Source organism: Pavona decussata, unplaced genomic scaffold, assembly GCF_977016875.1.
Source record: "Pavona decussata unplaced genomic scaffold, jaPavDecu1.1 SCAFFOLD_143, whole genome shotgun sequence".
Classification (NCBI taxonomy): domain Eukaryota; kingdom Metazoa; phylum Cnidaria; class Anthozoa; order Scleractinia; family Agariciidae; genus Pavona; species Pavona decussata.
In genome coordinates, this window is record NW_028145556.1 from 2,030,043 (window position 1) to 2,052,100 (window position 22,058).

Genomic DNA, 22,058 nt, shown 5'->3' on the forward strand with positions numbered 1-22,058 from the left:
TTTCTACGAGAGCCTGCCGCGATCCTCGGTCCCCAGGAAAAGGGCATTTTCACTATAGAACTTTTCCATAAATGGCGGCCGATAAATTATTCTTTCATTTCCATGGAAATTAGCCTTACTAGCCTCGTTTTCTTTTGCAAAATTCAATAAAATTTTTACTCCAAAACGAGGTTAGTAGGGCCAGTTCATATATATCGGAAAGAATAGTAAATCGATCGCCATTTCTGAGAAAGGTCTATGGGGTCATTTTACTACATGTACAACTACCAGAATCCTTCAGTTTATTGTTTTCTCATGCTAATTAGGATATTGTTCTTTGCTCTCCAATGGAACGAAATGAATTCTGGTAGTCCTGGTAGTCAAATGACACCATCATGAAAATGGCCTATAGTGACGGTCTTTGCTCGGTCTTTTCAAAGGAGAGTATTGAAATATTTGACGTCATTTGTCGGTGGCCTTTGTGCTGTGTGGATCTTCTGCGGCTTCTCGTAACCAAAGGATTGTTTGAAAGGACGCGTTGGTGTGCACAGGTTGGTTATATTTTTTGCTTATTTTTGTACGTTTGCTACCTAGTTTCCTCTTAATGAATTATATGCCATTTTCTCTTTAATTTATAGACAGACCATTCATTTAAAAAGTATTAGAATCCTAACCTCGCATGCAAACGGATGGGGGTTTCGATAAGCAACAAGAACTGATCTTATGATTTGAAGGTTAATGTTATTAATACACCATTGCCTCTAATCCTCATCGTGTTTGAATTCTACTTTAAATTCGTCCGAGATTATTTGGAAATCCATCTTGTACTGATCGATTCACGCCTAGTTATCACAGATCATTTGTCTAAGTGCATATACTCGTTATTATTCCAAGTGAACCATTCAGTAGTCGTGTGTTAAGCGAATTCAGCTTTTGAAACTCGATTTTAATCAAGAGAGAACTCCCACAAAATTTAAAGAGGGAAAAAAGACTTAGCATGTAGTTGCATAGTTGTAAAATTTAGTTCTTGGGCTTTTCCGTTGGATGTTGGCAAAGCTCCAGTCGGCTATTAAATTAGCTTATTTCGCAAAATGATTAATTTTAATATTGCTTTAACATTGCGGAACAGTTAACTGAAAAAGACAGCGACAGGTGACGGTTTAAATTTTCCAGCATTTTCGTTTATACGTCCCATTTTTAAATTGTTTCAGTATTTTAGTCCGTAACTCGGTCTTCGAGTGAAAACAACCTTAATAGTCTGACTTTTGGCTCTTTGAAGAATTTAACTTATCGCGCCTCTAGAGTCAAGAATATGTGGCATTATTAAAAATGCATATACACGATTGATATAGCGGGGACAATGTGAATCTCTTTCTATTGGAAAATTTCACCGCCGTGTGCTCCCGTGCTCCATAAAACGTTCGATCTGGTCATTTTATTTGACGTTCTTGTTTTGTAGAAGACGGAAAAAATGTATGAAGATGCATAACATAAAATGGAATAAAAGTTTAGGAGAAAATTAAACTTAAAGGCGCAGTATCATGGGAGGTATCATGATTTTTGGCCAAAATGAACTAAATTTAAACTTTGAACACTGTGTTAATTAATTTCTAAATCAGTAATTTAAAGAAATATTAATAGTCATTCTAAGAGGAAAGGTTGAACCAAAATATAGTACAACCTGCGATATTTAGTGCGTTACGACAGCGAAATTTGAATACGTCCGCCCGACGTTTTCAAATTTAAACCTCTCTTAATCTTCGCCCTCTGCCTGTAAAAAGATCTGTGGATCGTTTCTTTACATTTTGATAGTCTTTTAATGGAATTTTGGCATTATATCTTGGCTGCTATCAACGGAATAGCGTCTTTTCGATTTTCAATGTGTTACTAAAAATAGCGGGACATTGTCCCCTTAAGATGGAGACTGTTGTTTACTTTGATCTGCCGCATTAAGTGTGCTATGCTCACAGCTAGCGCTAAAAATTTAAGCTAACGAGAGTGGAATAATTGTTTTATTAAAAGCATCAATAAATATTGCTAGATATTGCTTATTTCGTTTTGCTAAAACAACCAGAAGACTGTTTAATGGTCGCTATATCTCGGACTTGGTATATACCACAGCCGCTAAGCCAGTTAAAAACCCTTGAACTGCATTATACAATGATCCATTTTTTAATAAAACAAGTTATACAAAGGCTCCAAAAAGCTCCGTTATAGCAGATGTAAAAACAGTCACGTAGCCTCTTTGTTCAGAATAGACAGCTGACACTCAAACTACTGGGTTTCTTTTAATTTATCCTTGGAGAAACATCCCAGGCGGTACTAGATCATCTTAACCATCTCTGAAAAAAATCTCACTAACACACCTTACAGAAAAAAATCTTGGATACCATTTTATTTAGTTTATTATTTAATTTTATTTTTTATTGTTAGTATTTTCACCTGCCCGGCCTTCTTCTCACTATTGAATATTGTTAATTAAGAAAACGGCAAATTTAAATTTCGGACCGCCACTATTTAAATTTGCGGTTTTCTTAATTAACAATGTTTACCAAACGTTCTAACGTTCTAAAGCCTTCGTTTAATGTTTATACTATTATAATTTTATTTTTCGGCTTAAACATAGAATCTTTGTTAGTTTTGATAAAGAACTGCATCACATGTATAAGGTATACAAAACAACAACCCAGTAGTCTGAGTGAAGACTGTCAGCTTCATGTGAGAGCCCATCTTTTTGCTTCTTAAAAGAAGTTCCTGTGTGTTAATTATTAATTTAAGATAAAAATCACTTTAAAGGCTTGCCTTTATGCAATGGGTAGCAGATTAGTAACTACAAACTATCGTAACCTTTTCTTTAGTGAATGTTTATTCTGTTATAATATCGAAAACACCGTTAGCCTTTTGACAGGGAATAGAGCCTTTGCTATACGCACAAGGGATTCATTTGTACCAGTTTGTGCTGGTCAATTTATGAAGTCAAGTAAAAATTAGAACCCCGTATCCCACTCTGTTCGCCTTGCGATTCTCGCATCCCAACTACAAACCTATTGTTGACCTTCAGCCGTCCATAATAAACTAAAAGCTGCGCCATTCCTTTTCACAGCAGGTTTTTGCATTATTCGTTTAAATATTTTATGAAGTTTTGTGACAGGCCGTTGGGTGACATATCTTGTGTCATAGACAATGTTATTAGGTTGCGAATGATTTCACGCCGGATACAACAGTGCACTGACTGGCATCTTTCGGATCGCAAGATTAAAGGGGCAATGTCACCTATTTTGAATAGCCAGAAAAACATATTTGAAACGATGGAATCGTTAAAATAATGGTTCAGTTTTGTTAACAATAACCCTACTAATGCACAGAACCTAGTATCAATTATGTTTGGCTGTGGATGGCTGGGATGGAAATGGATTAAAACTTGAAAAAATTTTTTTCCTGTGTGCGTGTGAAGTCTCGTTGCACGTGAGACTTCACACGCATTCTTAATATCACGTGCAACAAGACTTGTTGCACGTTCACACGATTTAAACAGTCATTACAAGTTAATTTAGTGCTCCCCTTGAGACACAGATGAACAGGTACAAGGTTAGATGAAGTTTTACAAAATTAAATCGTAATGAGGTCCCAACCTTGTTCCTAGGGTCTCTCTCAGGGGACGGGAAGAGGAGAGACCTGGGAACTAATTGTACATAGCAACTCACCGATTCAACGGCGCATTAGTTTTAGCAAGAATGACAAAACTTACACTGCAACAAAATGATTTAACAATCTTTTCCTTTTCTTTACGCAAATGTTGAGAGTTTTCCAAAAGTGTTGGTGAGCGTTTTCGAACAAAACAACAGGAAAATCGAAGAAAAGCTTGTTTGTGGACTAAACTTCCCATGCTGAGTGAACGGGCAACGGGAAAACCCGAGCGTTCGAGATAACTGCAATCCCTGCGTAGGATCTTATATAGCTTTCCCCTCGCGGAGTGCTTTTTAGAAAGGACACCCGTATTGGAAGAAGGGCACTTGATGGAATCGTTACGGTTCTTTGTGTCATCTGACCCGTCAGTTTCCAGTCGATTCGAATCCAAAAAGCATTTTCATTTCCCATCTGTTGTTGTTATTTGAACATACCTCCTGTTTAACCACTGAAATTACAAATGAAAGTAAAGAACCATCTATATAAACGTTTTTTCCAGGAAAACTGATACCATGCTGCTGGAGTATTTTGTTGGTATTCTCATCATCATAAACTCTGCAAAGCTGCCTCACGCCTTGGAACAATGTCAAGTGCAATCAGTCTCAGTGTACGGTCATCACTTGGCTAACCACGTGATTTCTACGAGGGCCACATCCGGCCTTAACGAGTGTGTAATGATGTGTGCAGACGAGTCCCGGTGTAAGAGTTTGAACCTCAGGGTGAATGACAAGTCATGTGACTTAAACGATGCTGACAGATTTACTCACCCACAGGATTATGGGCCGAAACATGGGATTGTTTACATGGACACTTCCGTAAGGCACAAAAAGGTCAATAATATCACTCTTGATTGTTTTGACAGTACTACTAATAAAAAAGGGAGGTTAATTTTATTCGGTGACAGACTATTTTTTCGAGATATGTCCAGGATCGACCTTGTTAGCAAGAATTTGCTAGCAAACTATTTTCGCAAAAGTAACAAGGATTTTCCTTGCTAGCTAAAACCGTTCATTACAAAGATGAAGGCACGAAAGGCCCCGAAATGTCCGCAAATATCGCAAAAGTAACAGGGATTTTTCTTGCTAGCAAAAACCATTCACTACAAATATCGCAAAAATCACAAGAATAACAAATGTAACAAGATTCAACACTTAGAAGAAGTTCAAGGCAAGGAGGGCCCCGAAATGCCCGCAAATATCGCAAATATCGCAAAAGTAACAAGGATTTTTCTTGCTAGCAAAAACCATTTACTACAAATATCGCAAAAATCGCAAGAATAACAAATGTAACAAGATTCAACACTTAGAAGAAGTTCAAGGCAAGGAGGGCCCCGAAGTGCCCGCAAATATCGCAAATATCGCAAAAGTAACAAGGATTTTCCTTGTTCCTTTTGCGACATTTGAGATATTTGCGGGCATTTCGGGGCCCTCCTTGCCTTGAACTTCTTCTAAGTGTTGAATCTTGTTACATTTGTTATTCTTGCGATTTTTGCGACATTTGTAGTGAATGGTTTTTGCTAGCAAGAAAAATCCTTGTTACTTTTGCGATATTTGCGATATTTGCGGACATTTCGGGGCCTTTCGTGCCTTCATCTTATCTTAAGTCTTGAATCTTGTTACATTTGTTATTCTTGCGATTTTTGCGATATTTGTAATGAACGCTTTTAGCTAGCAAGGAAAATCCTTGTTACTTTTGCGATATTTGCGATATTTGCGGGCATTTCGGGGCCCTCCTTGCCTTGAACTTCTTCTAAGTGTTGAATCTTGTTACATTTGTTATTCTTGCGATTTTTGCGATATTTGTAGTGAATGGTTTTTGTTAGCAAGAAAAATCCTTGTTACTTTTGCGATATTTGCGATATTTGCAGACATTCCGGGGCCCTCCTTACCTTGAACTTCATCTAAGTGTTGAATCTTGTTACAATAGTTATTCTTGCGATTTTTGCGATATTTGTAATGAATGGTTTTTGCTAGCAAGAAAAATCTTTGTTACTTTTGCGATATTTGCGGACATTTCGGGGCCCTTCTTGCCTTCATCTTGAATCTTTTTACTTTTGTTATTCTTGCGATTTTTGCGATATTTGTTACTCAGTCTTTTCTCTTGGCAAGGAAATGTCTTGTTGCTTTTGCGATTTTTGCTATTTCTTCTATACTCTTCTAAAAGCCGTTTTCTTTGCGACAATTGCGAAAATAATTTGCTAGCAAATTCTTGCTAACAAGGTCGATCCTGGACATAAGTGTGATTTTTTCTTGTAAAAAGTAAACATACCGTGTTCAGTTTATCTTGGCAGAGAGGCAACACGTAATATCTGTCATTGCTTTATCGGTTGTTTAGCAACCTATGATGTAACTATGGAAACCATGGTCCTATTCACTCAGTCTAGTTTTCCTGACTTTGATCTAATCGGATTGTTGGTGATGTAACAAATAATATTTTCTTTGACTTTGGACTAACCAATAGAAATTTTAAACTTGAAGATAGGACAGGATAGGATAGGATAGGATAGGATAGGATAGGATAGGATAGGATAGGATAGGATAAGCTAAGTTGGATGGAATAAATTAAATCACGAAGCTTATCCGCTTACGCTAATTTTGTTTTGCTATTATTTCTTCAGGTAAATGGATTTAAATCTTGTATGGAAATACTCCGGAATTTCCCTAGGTCCAAAAGTGGTTATTATTGGGTAAAGATTGGCAACAACGATGCACAAGTATATTGTGATATGGAAAACCATGGTATGTAAATAGACTTAAGCCACTTATTAAGCCAATGATTAAGAAAACAATTTCAGTTGATTTTGTGAAAGTAGTCAGCAACATAATTTTTTTCACTGAAAAGTTATCATTCCTAAATTTTTGCAAGGATTTCATAAGGATTTTGAATGAAAATATTTATACTTGATTTAGAAATGTTGTATACATGTACAAAGGCTGACTGTCGCTTAATTTATGGGTTAGACTTTCTCAAAGTCGCTCGCTCGCTTCTCAGTCGTGCTCGCTCGCTCGAGCTCTTACGATCGCGCTTCACGCTCTCAAAGCTCGACTTGTAAGCAAGTCTATTTATGGGTATTCTCTTCTTATCACTATATTTTCCCAGAGTCTTTTGTTTTCTCAACTGAAATTTGTCAATTTTATTCAGGTGGGGGCTGGACATTGGTGGTGAGCATAAGCTCCAAAAACATATCTCATCTTCAAAGAAATTCAGACAACTGCCTCAACTCAGTGCTCTGTGTTCCTGCTTATGAATCAGTCATCAAAGCTCGGAAGTTAAGTGACACAGACATACACAAACTGGCAATGGATGAGGGTAAGCAAATAATTGAAAATGATTACAGCATGTCTCACTTAAGAAATGGTCAAAGTGCAGCTTGCAATTGCCCGTTCCGAAGATGAAATGGAGACTGGGAGCGAATTAAGTTTTAAGCTTGTCCATCACAAGAAAGATCACATTAAAATTACTCAGTTTACCAAGTGTGAGGTTCTGTCGTTGAATTGATTGCAACAATGTAGAAGGCTTTCAAATGTCGGAAAAAATAGAGGCTTCGTGTGGATTTGGAGGATGCCATCTCAGAATAACAAAGTTTTTGCTATGAAAAAACTTTGCACTTAGCCTCGCCTTCATAATGAGGTTCACAGCAACTCGGAAATGGCCTATTTGAACGATGTGTAAACTAGGGCCCAGTCCTTTTTTGAAGTTCGGAACGGGCGATTATGGAGTTCTGGATGTACGCGGGAGGTTGCTAAGCACGAAAGAAGCGTAAAAGATGATTGAGGCGTAGCCGAGAGCAATTCTAACTTCTTGGCTGCTTAGCAAACCTCCCAAGTGCATCCATAACTTGATGGTTTCACAGCTGTGGTTTTTCTTAAGATACAGGGGTCATTCACTCGTTCAACCGACTTTAAGTACTTATAGCTTATATGCTGGCAAAATCTGACACAAAATTATTGGATTTATTTCTGCAATTACTAGCTCAATTCTCCTTACAGAGTATACGTTTCTCATCCTAAAAATCTCAGAGCCAAACCTTTACAAAAGAATATGGGAGGCGACAGAAATTCAGCGAAAATGGTCTTTTAGACAGAATAAATAATCTTACGACGTGCGTATTCTCTATAAGAAATTTTTTAACCCAAAAATAAAACAGTCTGCAGTTAGATGTATGAAATAACCTTTAGGACATTTAAAATTCCTCGAAAATAGTCAACGCACAGAAGAATCACTGATAAACGTATTCGAGTCTTGTTCACTTGCCTTGTGACGATTGGTTTCAATAATGTTGACAGATTCTCCGAGAATTAAGATCTCGAATGAGCCGATGATTTCGACTTCTTTGCGTCACAATTGAAGACAAATTTGCCCATGTTATTTAATATCTAAGCTGAACTTTCTGAGACAGAGTACTTGCTAAAAGACTCTAATAAATCTCGATGGAATCAAGCGAGCTGAAAGGAAGCTCCCGTCAGTGTGCAAACCACGGGCAAATGGATAACGCGTAGTTCAGCTAATCAGAACGCTCGTTTTACAGATGCTATGTTATAACGTTTATTTCACTCGAAAAAAAAAAAACATAAGATTTTGCAACTTAAGCTAACCTTCAATGTTAATTGCATACCATTAACAGGGACATTTCGAGTAGATGTGCTGAAGTATAACAACACGATATTTTATCAGGTACGAAAAATTAACATACTATAGTCAAACCAGTATTTAAGCGGTCACCCTCTATTAACAGATTAAGCGGTCAGTTGTCAAAGTCCCGAAAAGTACGTGAAAATTACTTTAATTTCGACCTCTATAAACGATCCCGGTAACCCTTAAGTAATTCCCTACCAGCTGTTTCTATTGTCTTGACCTGTTTTAAACGGTCAATTTGAGAAAGATTTATATGTGGTGACATAAAGTTTGCCAGGCAACTGAATTTCTACCGACGACCTGCAATAGTGACTGTAGGATGTTGCCGTTCATTAGTCCGTTTCTATACCATGTCCTCCTTTGTCATACCATTTTATCGCTGCAGTTTCATAACCAAGCAAAGGAGTTTGTGACCGCTTTTGTGCAAATGTTATTTAAAATGTCGTTTTTATTGTGTTGGACGTGCATTCTGTGTAACCCGGTATTAAGCGGTCACTTAGCCATTCCCCAAGGGTGACCTCTAAATACAGGTTCGGCTGCATGAGAATCCTAGATCGTGCTTGCTTTTGCTACTGCGATACGTTCAGTTTAAAGTTTTTTTTGCGTGGAATATGACTATGTAGGAAAAGCAGATCTTAGCAAGTGTTGTTTAAATCTAAAACAAAAATTGGGGGTGGCCCCGCATTTTTCATGCATAGACAAATTATTGGATAAAATGCCACATTGTTATGTGTATATTTTAAAGCTTCTTTGAATCATTCTTACTTAATTATCTCTGAAAAATTTGTTGTTATCCCCGATTTTCTTTTTTAAACTTCAATACTACTTGCTAATGTCTACGATCTGCTTTTCCCGCATGGTCATAAACTGCGCAAAAATACCACAGTCTTCATTAGGACGCACCGTCACAGTTAAAACACCATTTCTGGATGTCTTATCGTTGTTTTGTTCATATATTCAAGATTCCGAGAGGACCACAACATTTCAATTCCTCATGCGCCAGTGAAACGTAAGTCCATTGGTTTCTTCTTCTAAACAGTTAACAGTAGTGTTACAGCCGCAAATAGACAATTGTGACATTTCAGTGATGTTTAAATGAAACAAACATTAAGTAAAAACCCGGATGTGAGCACATGATTATTTTGGTTTGGTTCTTGTATTATAGATGGTTTTGAGTGTATTGCTGTACATACCTAATTTGGAAATAAAGTCCAAAAATTGTTCCTAGTTATGGTCTGGTTATCATTTTTAAGGCTTTGGGAACAAGTAGCCTGAAGTAGAGTGATTCCGCCTTGGTGTAATCCATTGGTGTATTTCGATTTGGTGTATAGAGATTTTAAAAAAGTTTACACTCGCTTTGCTTGTGGATTCTAGGAGCTTCAAATCTGTCTGGACTTGCTAAGGACTGATAGCATACGCACGTTATATATCTTCCTAATCGTACGTGCCGGTCATATTAACTTAACTGGATCGGTTCAGATGCAACAGATCGTGGGTAAAACGATTATCGAAGGGCGACGCCAAGTTCGAGGACATCATTCATCAACAGCATTAGATTTGAACTCACCATTCCATTTAACAAATCGACGGCAGTTTTCTATGGTCTATACTAGTACTCTTACAAGGGCGAGTGGAATAATTGTGTTATTAAAATCAACCAAGAAATACTTCTAGACTTCCGTGATTTTTCCTTGCAAAAACAACGAGAAGGCAATTTAATGGTCGCTATTTCTCGGCATGGTATAAATAACTACTTAATAACCGAGAGCGAGACTGAGGTCGTTACGGGAAAATATCAAACTGAGGCCTTGCCGTATTGACCGAGCGATAGCGAGGTCAATAGGGCTATTCTGAGGTTTGAGATTTTTCCGTAACGACCAAAAGGTCGAGGTTATAAAGTTGTTTATTATATCGCTTTTTTTATAAGAAAAATTCAATTCAAGCTTAACCCTAGTTTGCAATAGTTCGTAATCGGCCCGTGGGTATTACGGGTGGGTAATGCCCTGCTCTGATCTCACTCTTAGCCAACCAGAGCACGCGTTATATCGGCGCAGCCTCAGCCATATAATAATGGCTCATATACCATGACCGCTAAACCAATCAAATCACTGGAATTGCATTCTACAATGATCCAGTTTTTAATGAAAGAGTATAGATCAGCGAAAATTGCCGTCGATTTGTTTTCTACAATATCACGGGAAAAGAACTAGAGGAATTGGCTTTATTTTCCATTGAGAAAGCGCGCGCATCACAACTGACGTCATTCTTATTTTCAGTACTCTTTTAGAGAATAGTTTCGAGCCAATCAGCTCGCGGGAATTTTGAACGTTGTTGTAAAATTATCAATCACTTCAGCCTTGCCTTACTGATTCACTCATACGTTCAACTAACCAATCATTTACTCGTTTTCAGTTGTCCTAGCCTCATCATTTCTCACTATTATCCATATCAGTGGGAAAGCAACTGCAATGGTTTAGACAAAGGATATCAAATTCATAGAGGAGGATGTTACAGAGGTAAAACTGAGGGCTCTATAGGCGAGTTCTTGCTGACGTAATTGTTTACATTTTTCCTCATTAGCATACGACTTAACTCATAGAAGCCGTGGCCGTATATATGAACTAAATGCAAAAGTTGAAAGAGCTGATTTAGTTGAGCAATTTGTGTAATTTTCAGCTCTTTGCAAGCAATATTGAAGGAAATGTCAGCCATCAAAAACTGCGAAATTGCTGGGTGACAAAAAAGTTAATGAGCCATACATTCTCGATCTGTAAGATTTTGAGTTTTTAGAAGAGAATTTCTGCGAAAGCATTCGATGTATTGGGCTCAAATTTTCAGAGGAAACTGAAACTGTTATGCCCATTCAATATTCAGAGTTTTTATTTTATTTGCGTCATCAGATAGTGATAGGCATATGTTAATGAGACAAAAAGTGTAAACAAGGATTCGCCTATTGCTTGATGAATTTTAGCCAAGTTTCGAGAAGGGATTCTCGCACCTCCCAAGAGCACTGTCTTTTGCACTAACCATAGGTGATTAGAGGCAATGGTTTTGAAACCTGACAAACGACTTTGTTGTATGTTTTTGTTTGCCTTCTTGGCCTTGACCCTGCACAAACAACAATAGAATTTGGAATGTGTTGGAGCAACTGACCAATCGAAACGTTTTTGTTAAGATATTCAAATGTGGTGTGAACGTTAAAACAAAGGATTGTGTTGGGTCGCGGCTCCGGCTTCCAACATAAATTGCAGCACCATTGTTTTCATGGCAAGGTTTCATAACCAGTCAGTTAATTAACTATGCACTAACAGACCTAACGCAGTAGTCATTCTACTTTCAATTTCCTTGAGGTTTCCTTCAAGTCTTTTTAGTTTAATCCCCAGACACCCAATGACAGCTGAAACAATCTTCATCTTTTTCATTTTTCATAGTGCCTTTATCTCCATGGCCAGGTCTCGATATTTATCGACTTTTTCGTCCTCTTTACTTCCCGCTCAGCCACAGCAGTGCGACATTGAAATGTTATTTTATAAAAAAAAAATGCTTTACTTCACAACCTGTGATAATTCTGGCCGAGGCTACACATGGTTTGAAAAGAGTAAAAGTCGTTTTTTTTTAACAAAGATTACCAACCAGTTCAATTTTCGTAACCATATTGTTGCAAATTCTGTCAGATCTTTTCATCGACTTAAATATTTTGTGTTTAATTTCAGTTTTTGATGGACATGATAATTACGAATGTGACGGCAAGGCGTGGAACTCTTCACGCTACCGTAAGTAACTCATCTTATATAAGAGCTCTCTGCGACTGAGTTGCAGAAATTGGGGTCTTAATTTCATTATAAATTCATTGAGGCTTGTGAAAGTACTTATTGTTAAGAACGACAATTATCGTCATCATCATCATTATCATTACCATCATTACGATCATAACTACTAAGGCCCGTTTACACTTCAATTTTTTTTCTGCAATTTTTGTAGCGTTTTAAATGCTTTTTAGGCACTCAATTAAAAAAAAAAAACAATTTGCAATTTTGAATCACGTGTGTAAACTGTTGGTGATTTCAGCACGGAATTGCTGTGATATTGCAGGGGTCTGTATGCACACGAGAGAAATTATAGAAAAGTGCGACAAAAGTTGCAGCAGAAGTCGCATGTGTAAACGAGCTTTGCTACATTTCCGTGTTTCTTGATTCCAAACAGCTGGAGAACGAGCGTTGTATGGCTATCCGTGTTCCGGTGTCCCCGAAAACAGTCTGGGAATATATCGTGACAGTGACGGCATGCTGTACGTCAAGTAACAGAATCAGTCTTTGGATCGTCCTGCTAACTGACATATTTAACGTTTATTGTTTCCCAAGATCTGTAATCATTCTCTTAAATAAAAAATATCTTTAATACGTAGTTAAAATTGTTTCATACCTCAAGGAAGGAGACCAGTTGGGGTTTGGGTCATTGCGGATCTATTACGTTTTCGTTACTATATAGTTGATCTGGTCCGCGCTGAAAACGACCATTGTAATTGGCTCCCTAAGCAGTCCGAATTTTCCTACACGGACCGCTAAGATGGACCGCTTGCGTTACAACGTACGTTTGAAAGAAGCAAATTATGATTTTGACAACAAAAAACAAAGCAAAAATGTTTTAAATTAAGCTTCATGAGTAGGAACTGTTCAAGACGTCATGTCGGAGTTTTTACTTTCTTGGACATTTTCTCGCATTGCTTGAGGATAAACAAGTTTCTCGCGGGCTAGAAAGCAACAGGCGGGAAAGCCTATATAATAAAATCTTGTATACTCTACAGTATTCCTTTCCTTGAGGTGATGTAATCGTCTAAGTTAGTTTTGAGTCACAAAATTTATATTTAAGCTAAAAGCAGACATCAGTTTGTAATTGTTCTCCTTACGGCTGACACATTAACATTTTACATGGACAGTAGTTTCAGTTTAGCAAGAGAAGGTAGATATTTGGTAAAAAAAAAAAAAAAAAGTGGTCATGCGAATACTAGCCGTAAATTAGACAAAAGAGGTTTTAATCATTTTTATCACTAGTTGACGGTACTACTTGTCTTCTCGGTTGTGTCCTTTCCCGCACAGTTATGTAAATTTAGGAAATCTTTTCAGACGGGGAGGGGAGGTGAGTGGGGGAGCAGAATCTTCCTGAACCAAAAAAGGCAGGCTTTGAACGTTGATAGTTTTTAAATGAGCAGTAAAAGTCGCAAGCTCCGCGAAATTTCCTAAGGTTCACGGGAACAGTTTGTCGTGAATGTCAAGGACTAAAAAGAAAGAAAAGAAAAGAAAAGAAGAGAGAGGAAACGAAAACACTGCCTTAGACTTAAAATGAAATAGACATTTTTCATGATACTGTCACTTATTTCAATAACCACTGGGTCACCTTACATCACTTTTTTCGCATTCTCTCCCCCTCCCCCCCCCCCCCTCCCCCCACTCTCCTTCACAACTCATTTCCACCAACCAACCCCACGTTATTAAAAGGAACGGTCCGTAATTCAACGTCATGTAAAGTACTAAGGTCCTCTAACGGATCAGTGTCGAAGGAAGTGTTTAGGTTACTAAGTGCTGTTATCATAACCTATAGCTTTATTACTGACTGATAGAGAGAAAGATTCCCTCTCCTCTCCGATCACAGAGGAGTAAAGCAAGTCCGGTCTGGCTAAGGTTTAAAGTAGGGCTGGGGCTTGATTAATATAGGCGTATACGTCATTAAAGACGCCGCTTTGAAACAGAAATGCACAAGTATTTAACATAATACCAAACCATGCAAGTGGCGGTACTATATAGTGTTCAACAGCCTATACTATAGCAATCAGTGTGCAGATATATTTACTTGATTGTCCAAGCTTAGATTCAAAAGAGGGAATGACTCTACGTCATTTGATCTAAGTGAAATCAAGATATATCTTAAGGTAGTATGTTATCATTCTTTCAGTTAGTTTTGTTAACACAAGACAATTAAATATTAATGCATGCGATCTTAATACTGAGTAGCATTATTTCAACTAGTCATGTGGTCGGAGACTTTAGTATAGACTTATAGCTTATAGCTAATGTTATGGGCTTCTCTGCAGTGCATTTCAGAGAGTATAGCTGAAGTTGCCATAAAATTTAATGTAAAAAGTAGTATGCAGCGTGGGGGCTAAAGAAAGCACTTTGAAGTGCTTATCGTGACATAGCCCTTAAAAAAAGGGATTGGTAGAGACTTAGACATGTTTTGTGTGCAGTGTATTATGTTTGCGTTTTGCCCTGCTATTGAAATGCGGAGGGCTAAAACATACACTGACTTTCTGGAGGCAAACAACGTATGAAATATAGTTTTCCTAAAAAAAGGCCATTACTATACTGTTATGAAAATGAAAGTCATTCGTCCAAATCGGTTGCTCCTTGTTTAAGAAATATGTCCGCGAAGCAGCCCAAACCCAAGGTTTCCGTCGTGGGTAAACCACCATCCGGAATTCAAAGAACAAAAGTGAGAATATGTCGTTGCATTACACAAGTCCTATTCTTTCATAATTCTTTTATAGGTTTGCTACATGAAAAAAGTTGGTTTTCATAAGCTATCATCACTGTACCATCAGAATCTTATCTAATAACTGCATGCCAGTTACCGAATATAGCATGGAAAATTGCCAATGAAGAAAACTGTTTCGGTACGCTCCGGGAAAAAAAATCCACTGATAATTTCAGTCAAAGCTAGCACAGTGACGGAAGAATCTTCCTCAAAACACTCAATATGAACACTCTTTTCAATAAGCGGGAAAACACATAACATTTGTCAGGTGGAAGTACTCAACTACTTTAGCCTGTTCCAAGGGGAACGAAAACGTGATTGGCAGATGGAGCCTTAGAAGCGGTACTTTGTTATATCTAATCGGTCTGGCCGAATAAGAAGCAAAATGGTATTTCAAAAAAGTGATTGCTTTCGATCAGTGTGTGTTTTAGTCAAGCCGTGCGTAACCGTAGATTGCAGGGTGAGGTTTAACTAGCTTCTCTTTATATCCTACCGCTGAAAGTTAGTTACTTGAATTAAACATAAAAAATAGGGAGTATTGCAGTTTTATCGATGCTTTATAATTTAAGAACATGAGGAGTTCTCTTAGAAAGGCAAACTAAGCATCGCGCGTGTTATTCTTAAAGAAAAATACAGCGACAAACATCGAGAAACTGATCGAAACAACGTGGACGTCTTTCACTGTCGCGTGCGATACTTCATGAGTGGATTGCTCCTCATAATGTAAATAATGTCACCCAGGTATTGTATTTTACAAGCTTGTAGCCTTGTTTATATGCTTGTGCCAAATGAGCTCAATTTGATTCAGTTGTGTAATAAAGTAATGTGATAGAAGTACAACGCGGCGTTTTGGTTTTTGGTTTTACAGCTTCGAGAGACCAGAAAAAACTAAACAATCTTTTAATAGAACAAGAAAGACTACGATCCCAATTATGTACCCAATTTGAGGTGGCTGCACCGGTTTCCAGCACTTAAACTTCGACGAATCAATACTACACCACTCTTTATCAGTTGACACAACAGCAATGGTGTCAAACGAATGCTTAATTACTGGTAAACAAGTTATACGTGTTTTGTCGACTATATACCATATTACCATAGCAACAAGATCACCTTTAAAAGAGTAGCCTTAATTTTAGCTTTAAGAGATTATAACTAAAAAACGAGCTCGGTAACCTCACTTTTACTTTCAAATTGTAATCAGCAAGTCAAGCCACAACTTTTGGCAAAGTTCAAAAAAATTGTAGGGAAGGATTTAGAGCAGAAAATTTAAGGTGGCCCTGAAACCACCCTGGGTTTTTTTTTTTTTTTTTTTTTTAGACTCTTAGTTATAGAGTTCTCTAAAACTAAAATTTTGGCAAAGGGTCTATAATCTTAGCAGAACATCCTAAACGTACATTGAGCTTCTGAGGTGGCTACGATTTAAAGATATTTGTATTTTAAAACGGCTTGAAAGGGCAAAGAATTTCTGTCGGAAGTAATTTGCATAAAAAAAGATATAGATATTTCCGCAAAAATGCCTTTAGTTGTTTTTCTTTGAAATTGAAATTAATCCTTTTTAATGTTCAAACAAAAGGGCGTACCAAGAAATGCTCTCCCTTAAAACCTAGTTTCCATATGCGCGTAACTCCGTCGCAAACAGTTTGCGTAAAGCATGGAAAGACCTTTCACGTTAATCCCCGACCAATCGCCGATGATCGCCAATAGCAAGTTTACGCAACAGGACGGCTGATGCGGTGGGACGGCAAATTGTGCTTGTGTGACGAACGTGACGGCCAAGTATTCATGACTCTGAGATTGTAACATTCCTACCGCTCATGGTTTTCAGGTTGTCACAGATGAGAGGACACCAGTTTTAATCGAAAATCCCCTAAAAATGTGAAGGTACTAAGATATCATGTTGGTCACACAATGATATTTCACCGTCCCCTTCCCTCAGCCGTCCTGTTGCGTGAGCTCACTAATATCGCAAACAGGACGCAAGAGATAGAAAATTTTTTACCTTTTTGTTTGCGACGAAAAGCAACGCAAAAGCGAGGAAACAGCGATATGGAACTACAATCGCAAACTGTTTCCGTTTGCTTGTGATCAATCGGCGACGATTTTTGGGCACGTGATACGTTTTGACGAATAAGAAACAAGTGAAAGTGAGAAGTGATCATCGCAGTGAATTTTCCAATTTATGCAATTGGAAATTGGAAGCCTGAAAAAAATTCAGGCTTCAACGGGATTCGAACCCGTGACCTCCGCGTTAACGGTGCGATTCTCTACCAACTGAGCTATGAAGCCACACATTGGGAGCAAGGTCAATTGTGGGTTCCCATTTTCCCGTGAGAGGAGTGAAATGATGTAAAGTATATGAAATGATTCATACATGAACCGCGGATGTAGATGAAAGTGAGAAGTGATCATCGCAGTGAATTTTCCAATTTATGCAATTGGAAATTGGAAGCCTGAAAAAAATTCAAAATGGGAACCCACAATTGATGCGATGATCACTTCTCACTTTCATCTACATCTGCAGTTCATGCATGAATCATTTCATATACTTTACATCTTAAGAAGCAAGTATAAGTAATGAAATTGGCGTCCGAGTATGATTATGGCAAAAACAGCGGGAATTTTAACGAATATCATAAGGGAATACCGCGTCCTCAACTCAAATCCTTAGAAACCATATAATTTCAACTGGTGTTTCATTTTCCACAACACAAAGCCGTAGTTAAAGGACAAACAAGGTTCGGAATCGCACCACAACCTTTCTAAACAAACAAGAGGAGACACGAATGAAGGATGCTAAGTTCCGGCCTATAAAGGCTGTCATTTAAAGCCTCCAGGCGGCAAGCACACAATTTGGCGGAAGTTGACGATTTGGCGGAATTGGCGGAAGTTGCACAATATTATTACTAAAAAAAATTGGCAAAGGCTAGGTGTTGAGTCTGCAGTCTACATTTGTCGCACCGGCATTGACCACAAGGTGGGTTTTCCCCGGGTCGCACTTGGTGACCAGTCTCTTCCACCATACCCAGAGGAAGAAGAAACAAGACATTGTAACTAAAATTTACTTTTAATTGTCAGCCTTGTATACCATACAAACTTTCCTTGCTTAAAAAAATAAAAATGCTTTTGTTATAAACCTTTAACAACGGCCTCCAAAGAGAATAGTAACATCTTTACAACACAGATATATACATACAAAGTACCCTAACCCATACAAATTTTCTATATTCTGATTAAGGAAAAACAATACACAATATCAGTTCACAAAGAACACAATTCTGCCTATTCCGATTAAAAAGAAAACTTTCACAAACGAAGGACTCAATAGGCCATTTCCGAGTTGCTTTGAATCTCATTATGAAAGCGAGGTTACGTGCAAAGTTTTTATATTGAAAATTAGTTTTCATTCATATACAAACAAAACTAATTTTCATATGAAAAGTTTTGCACTTAGCCTCGCTTTCATAATGAGGTTCACGGCAACTCGAAAATGGCCTATTACTTCTATTCTAAACAAGCTGCATTCCAGTCATTCCGCTATCGAGGGGAGAACGAAGAAATACCATTCTGTTCTAAAAAGGTATTGGTCTCAAAAGAACACGAATACAGTGTTAAAGTAATACCCTTCCGGAATAGGGAAAGACTTCCGCACAACCCCATACATTAATTATGAGTACATTTTGCGACTCAAACTCTATTCATATTCGTTAAAGTGGTTGAGGGTTATGTGCATGTATAATTACTGTATGGGGCTGTGCGAAAATCTTTCTCGGAATAGTAGTAAGACAATGCATGTCCGCAGGTATATTTACATCATTTTATTATTAAAAGCGTATCCTTATAAAGCAAACAGTATATTACACTTGCACGCTTTTGAGAAAAAAATACAAAACTAAATGTGAACCAAAACACCGTTAACTGGTAATGGTGATCAATGAGAATATTTACAATAATATAAAACTATTGATTTAACATCTCCATCCAGTAGTTCTGGTCATCCGATGTGTTCCACCGACTTTTTTTGCACGAACAGATGTATGGCATTAAGGGCTGAAGTACTTGTAAGAGACTTGCAGATTTATAAAAGAGGATGGCAATCCAATTAGATTTCGTGGCTGCTTCCAAAAACTCAAGTTTTCTTGTAGGATTGACGATAAGTTTTTGGAGTCTACTGAATAACATAGAGCATCTATGTTTAAAATACAAAACTGCACTACCTGATGACATCGACCTCGCTGTTAAGAAATAAACAATACAATATACCTACTTACATAAGTAAAATTTTATAGAAAATAAATAGCAATAAAACTAGTCAAATCGAGTAACGTTGCACTTCATTTTCACTGTGTTACATTATTTCAGGGACAACGACCTTAGAAATCTTTAACAAAACAGGTACGGGAAGTCCCTCTCACTTCCACCACCCCCACCCCCCACCACCCCGCCAGCCAATCAGCCATTTCCGAGTTGCTTTGAATCTCATTATGAAAGCAAGGCTAAGTGCAAAGTTTTTCATGAAAAATAGTTTCATTCATATGCAAATAAAACTAATTTTCACATGAAACGTTTTGAAACTTAGCCTCGCTTTCATAATGATGTTCACGGAAACTCGGAAATGGCCTATTGAACTGGATCTAGCTTGCAGTGGAGGGTATGCAGGGGAATAGAATTTAAAAATATTTGCATGTGAGAGGATTCCCCCACTAAAGCCCCGTGTACAAGCTAATTCCAGTTCAACACATGGAGGATACGTAAAAGGTCAATTGCCTCCTTACTTTGCAGAAACGAACACAAGTAGGTCATGCTGCAAGCAATACTCTCCAGTGGTTTCACCAGTACACATATAGCAACTAAAACCAGGCTTCAATGCTGTCCACGCATAGCACTGAACTGGACTTCAAAGTATTTAAAGCATTTTGAAAAATACTGATGGAAGTCACAACATGCATTCAAAATATATCCTTTCCTCTCCCATACTTTCGCTTTGGAGAGAACACAAAAGTGCAAGAGCTCTTTTGATTAAATTACCCTGACTTACTAATTCAAAACGGTTGCTTAGTGGCCTTTTATATGAATAAAAAAATGTATGCCATTGTTGTAACAGAGTAGAAGAGGAGTCCTTTTGTATTTTTTGGATGCACGTCAGTTTTGAATGAGGTTACCAGATCAATACAGATCATTATACACAATTTTTGTATTCAACCACCTACTGACCTTCCACAATTCCCTTGACTCTGAAGATAACTTTCGCTCAGGATGTCGAAACGTCCGGTCAAAGTTACCCCAAACAAGCCTTCTCATGACTACACTCACCCGGATGATCATAATTTACGTGCTTATGACATGACTGCTGAGTTCAAACCATTTACAATGGAACTTATAATGTTTCATCTTTTTACATTTCATTTAAATAACTAAAAAAAATAACCATGTTTTTGTAAAGTGAATTCAGGGCGAAATGAAATAGCTGTAAAGTGAAAAAACACATCATTTCGATCCACTCAGGCGTGGTGAAGATCTTATAAAAATTCAAAGAGCCGTTTCAGAGAAACGGAAAACAAAGACTCTTAAAATTCCCAGGGCGTTTGCCAAGAACCACATTACTCCGTCAATTTTTCGGTTTCGGCACCCCATGCCATGCTCTCCTGAGTTTTATGAATGGGGACGAAAATATAGTTTGGGAACAAGCTCATGATAACGTACGTTTCTGTTTTTTTAGACGCAAAATAATTTAGGGAACAGTTCTCTGTTTCACGAATTTAATTGATGCTGTAAGCAGCCTTCTGCAAATCCTATCTGGCCTTATTTCGCTCTGTTAACGACATTTTTTGTACGTTCTTGAACATTGTTGTTCGCAATCCAATCCGAATTTCTGAGGCGATTTAGGCCTGGCGAATAGTTATTCACCGATAAAGGGACGTTAGGATTCCTGGACAAGTAGGAAAGACCGAAAGACAAAGAAACCGAAAATGAAGTAGTTCAACCTCTACAACACGAATATCGCACAGAAGCCTATCAGGGGCGTATTGTACTGAGGCCCATTGTACTGAGGCTTTATTTTCTATCTGACAATCTTTTTCGTTGTTGTTGTCGTCGTTGTTGTTGTTGTTGTTGTTGTTGTTGTTGTTGATGTTGTTGAACAGACGCGTGCGACGAGGATACAACATCGGGGATAGTCGATAAAGCAACAGCGCCAGCGGCCGCTGGTACGTTTGTGTTGCTTTGAAAGTTTTTGGTTGTTTTGATAGATCTTATATAAGAAGCACCATGACCACACAGAGATAGCCAGGTCTGGCAATGATGAACAATCATACACTATGGCAGAGCGATCGACATTGATGAGATCATCAACATCCTTGCCACTCATCATTTACGCCACCTCTTACTAAAAAACATTTGGACTGATGAGCTTTGAGACTAGAATAGAGTCAGTTGTGTAACATTGAGCTTAACTCATCAAGATGCAGCTGTTCTTTTAGGCTTGTTATCCCGCTCAATGCTCATCCGAAACAAGGTCACGTACATTCATACATGTACATTTGACTGAAAGATTATTACCATTGCTAAGTTTAACTCGCATGCAAGCTGGCTCCTCCTCGACGCTTTCTTTGACAACGTGCTATGGTTGCTCTGATCTAAAAACACATAAGTTCACTAATCTACTGGAACAATACTTTGAAGTCGATCGTCGGAGAAAAAGACTTCGAATCTATTAGTAAATCAAATAAAGAACATTCCTTACCTATCCCCGTGTCAATGAATATAGTAGGAAATCTTTGCTTGCTTGGACATTTTCAAAGGAAACTGCTTTTTAGTAGAGAATCAACTCGCTTACGACTTTCGCGCGCCCTGCACGAGGGTGCCTCTTACCGCTGCTCTACCTTACATATCAGGGGGCTCGTATTGCCACGGCGCGAAGGACCAAACATCCACGGATGTTGTTCATATAAAACAATAGGTGTCTTAACTACTGTGACCTGCGGAATTTCGGCCGGTTACGAACAAGAACGTGGTCCACTGCAGATATTCGGTTCGGCAAATGGATTATGTAACTTCCTGGCAATGGAAAAAAAATTGATTCTTCGGATTTGTGTGTTTTCGCCACACTAAATTATAAGCTTTGTATGTTGTTGACAAAACGGGGAAAGAGGATTACAGGCACCCCAGGACCCCCCTCCCTTGCTACGTCCCTGCCTATGTATATCTGCAGAGAGCTCACAAACGTATCA

At 38.1% G+C, this 22,058-nt stretch overlaps 1 protein-coding gene and 1 non-coding gene across 2 annotated transcripts; one reads left to right on the forward strand and one right to left on the reverse strand.

Annotated features, from left to right (window-relative positions):
• Nucleotides 1–428: 428 nt before the first annotated feature.
• LOC146466555 (uncharacterized) lies at nt 429–15,669 on the forward strand. Its single transcript, XM_085127252.1, has 9 exons — nt 429–530; nt 4,166–4,496; nt 6,284–6,404; nt 6,808–6,975; nt 8,291–8,340; nt 9,264–9,310; nt 10,714–10,817; nt 12,015–12,074; nt 12,505–15,669. The coding sequence occupies exons 2-9, from the start codon at nt 4,179–4,181 to the stop codon at nt 12,600–12,602; spliced, it is 966 nt and encodes a 321-aa protein (XP_084983378.1). The 5' UTR covers nt 429–530; nt 4,166–4,178; the 3' UTR covers nt 12,603–15,669.
• Nucleotides 15,670–17,045: 1,376 nt separating this feature from the next.
• Trnan-guu (transfer RNA asparagine (anticodon GUU)) lies at nt 17,046–17,118 on the reverse strand. Its single transcript has one exon. It is a non-coding gene; the product is annotated as a tRNA-Asn (tRNA).
• Between the last annotated feature and the right edge of the window lie 4,940 nt (nt 17,119–22,058).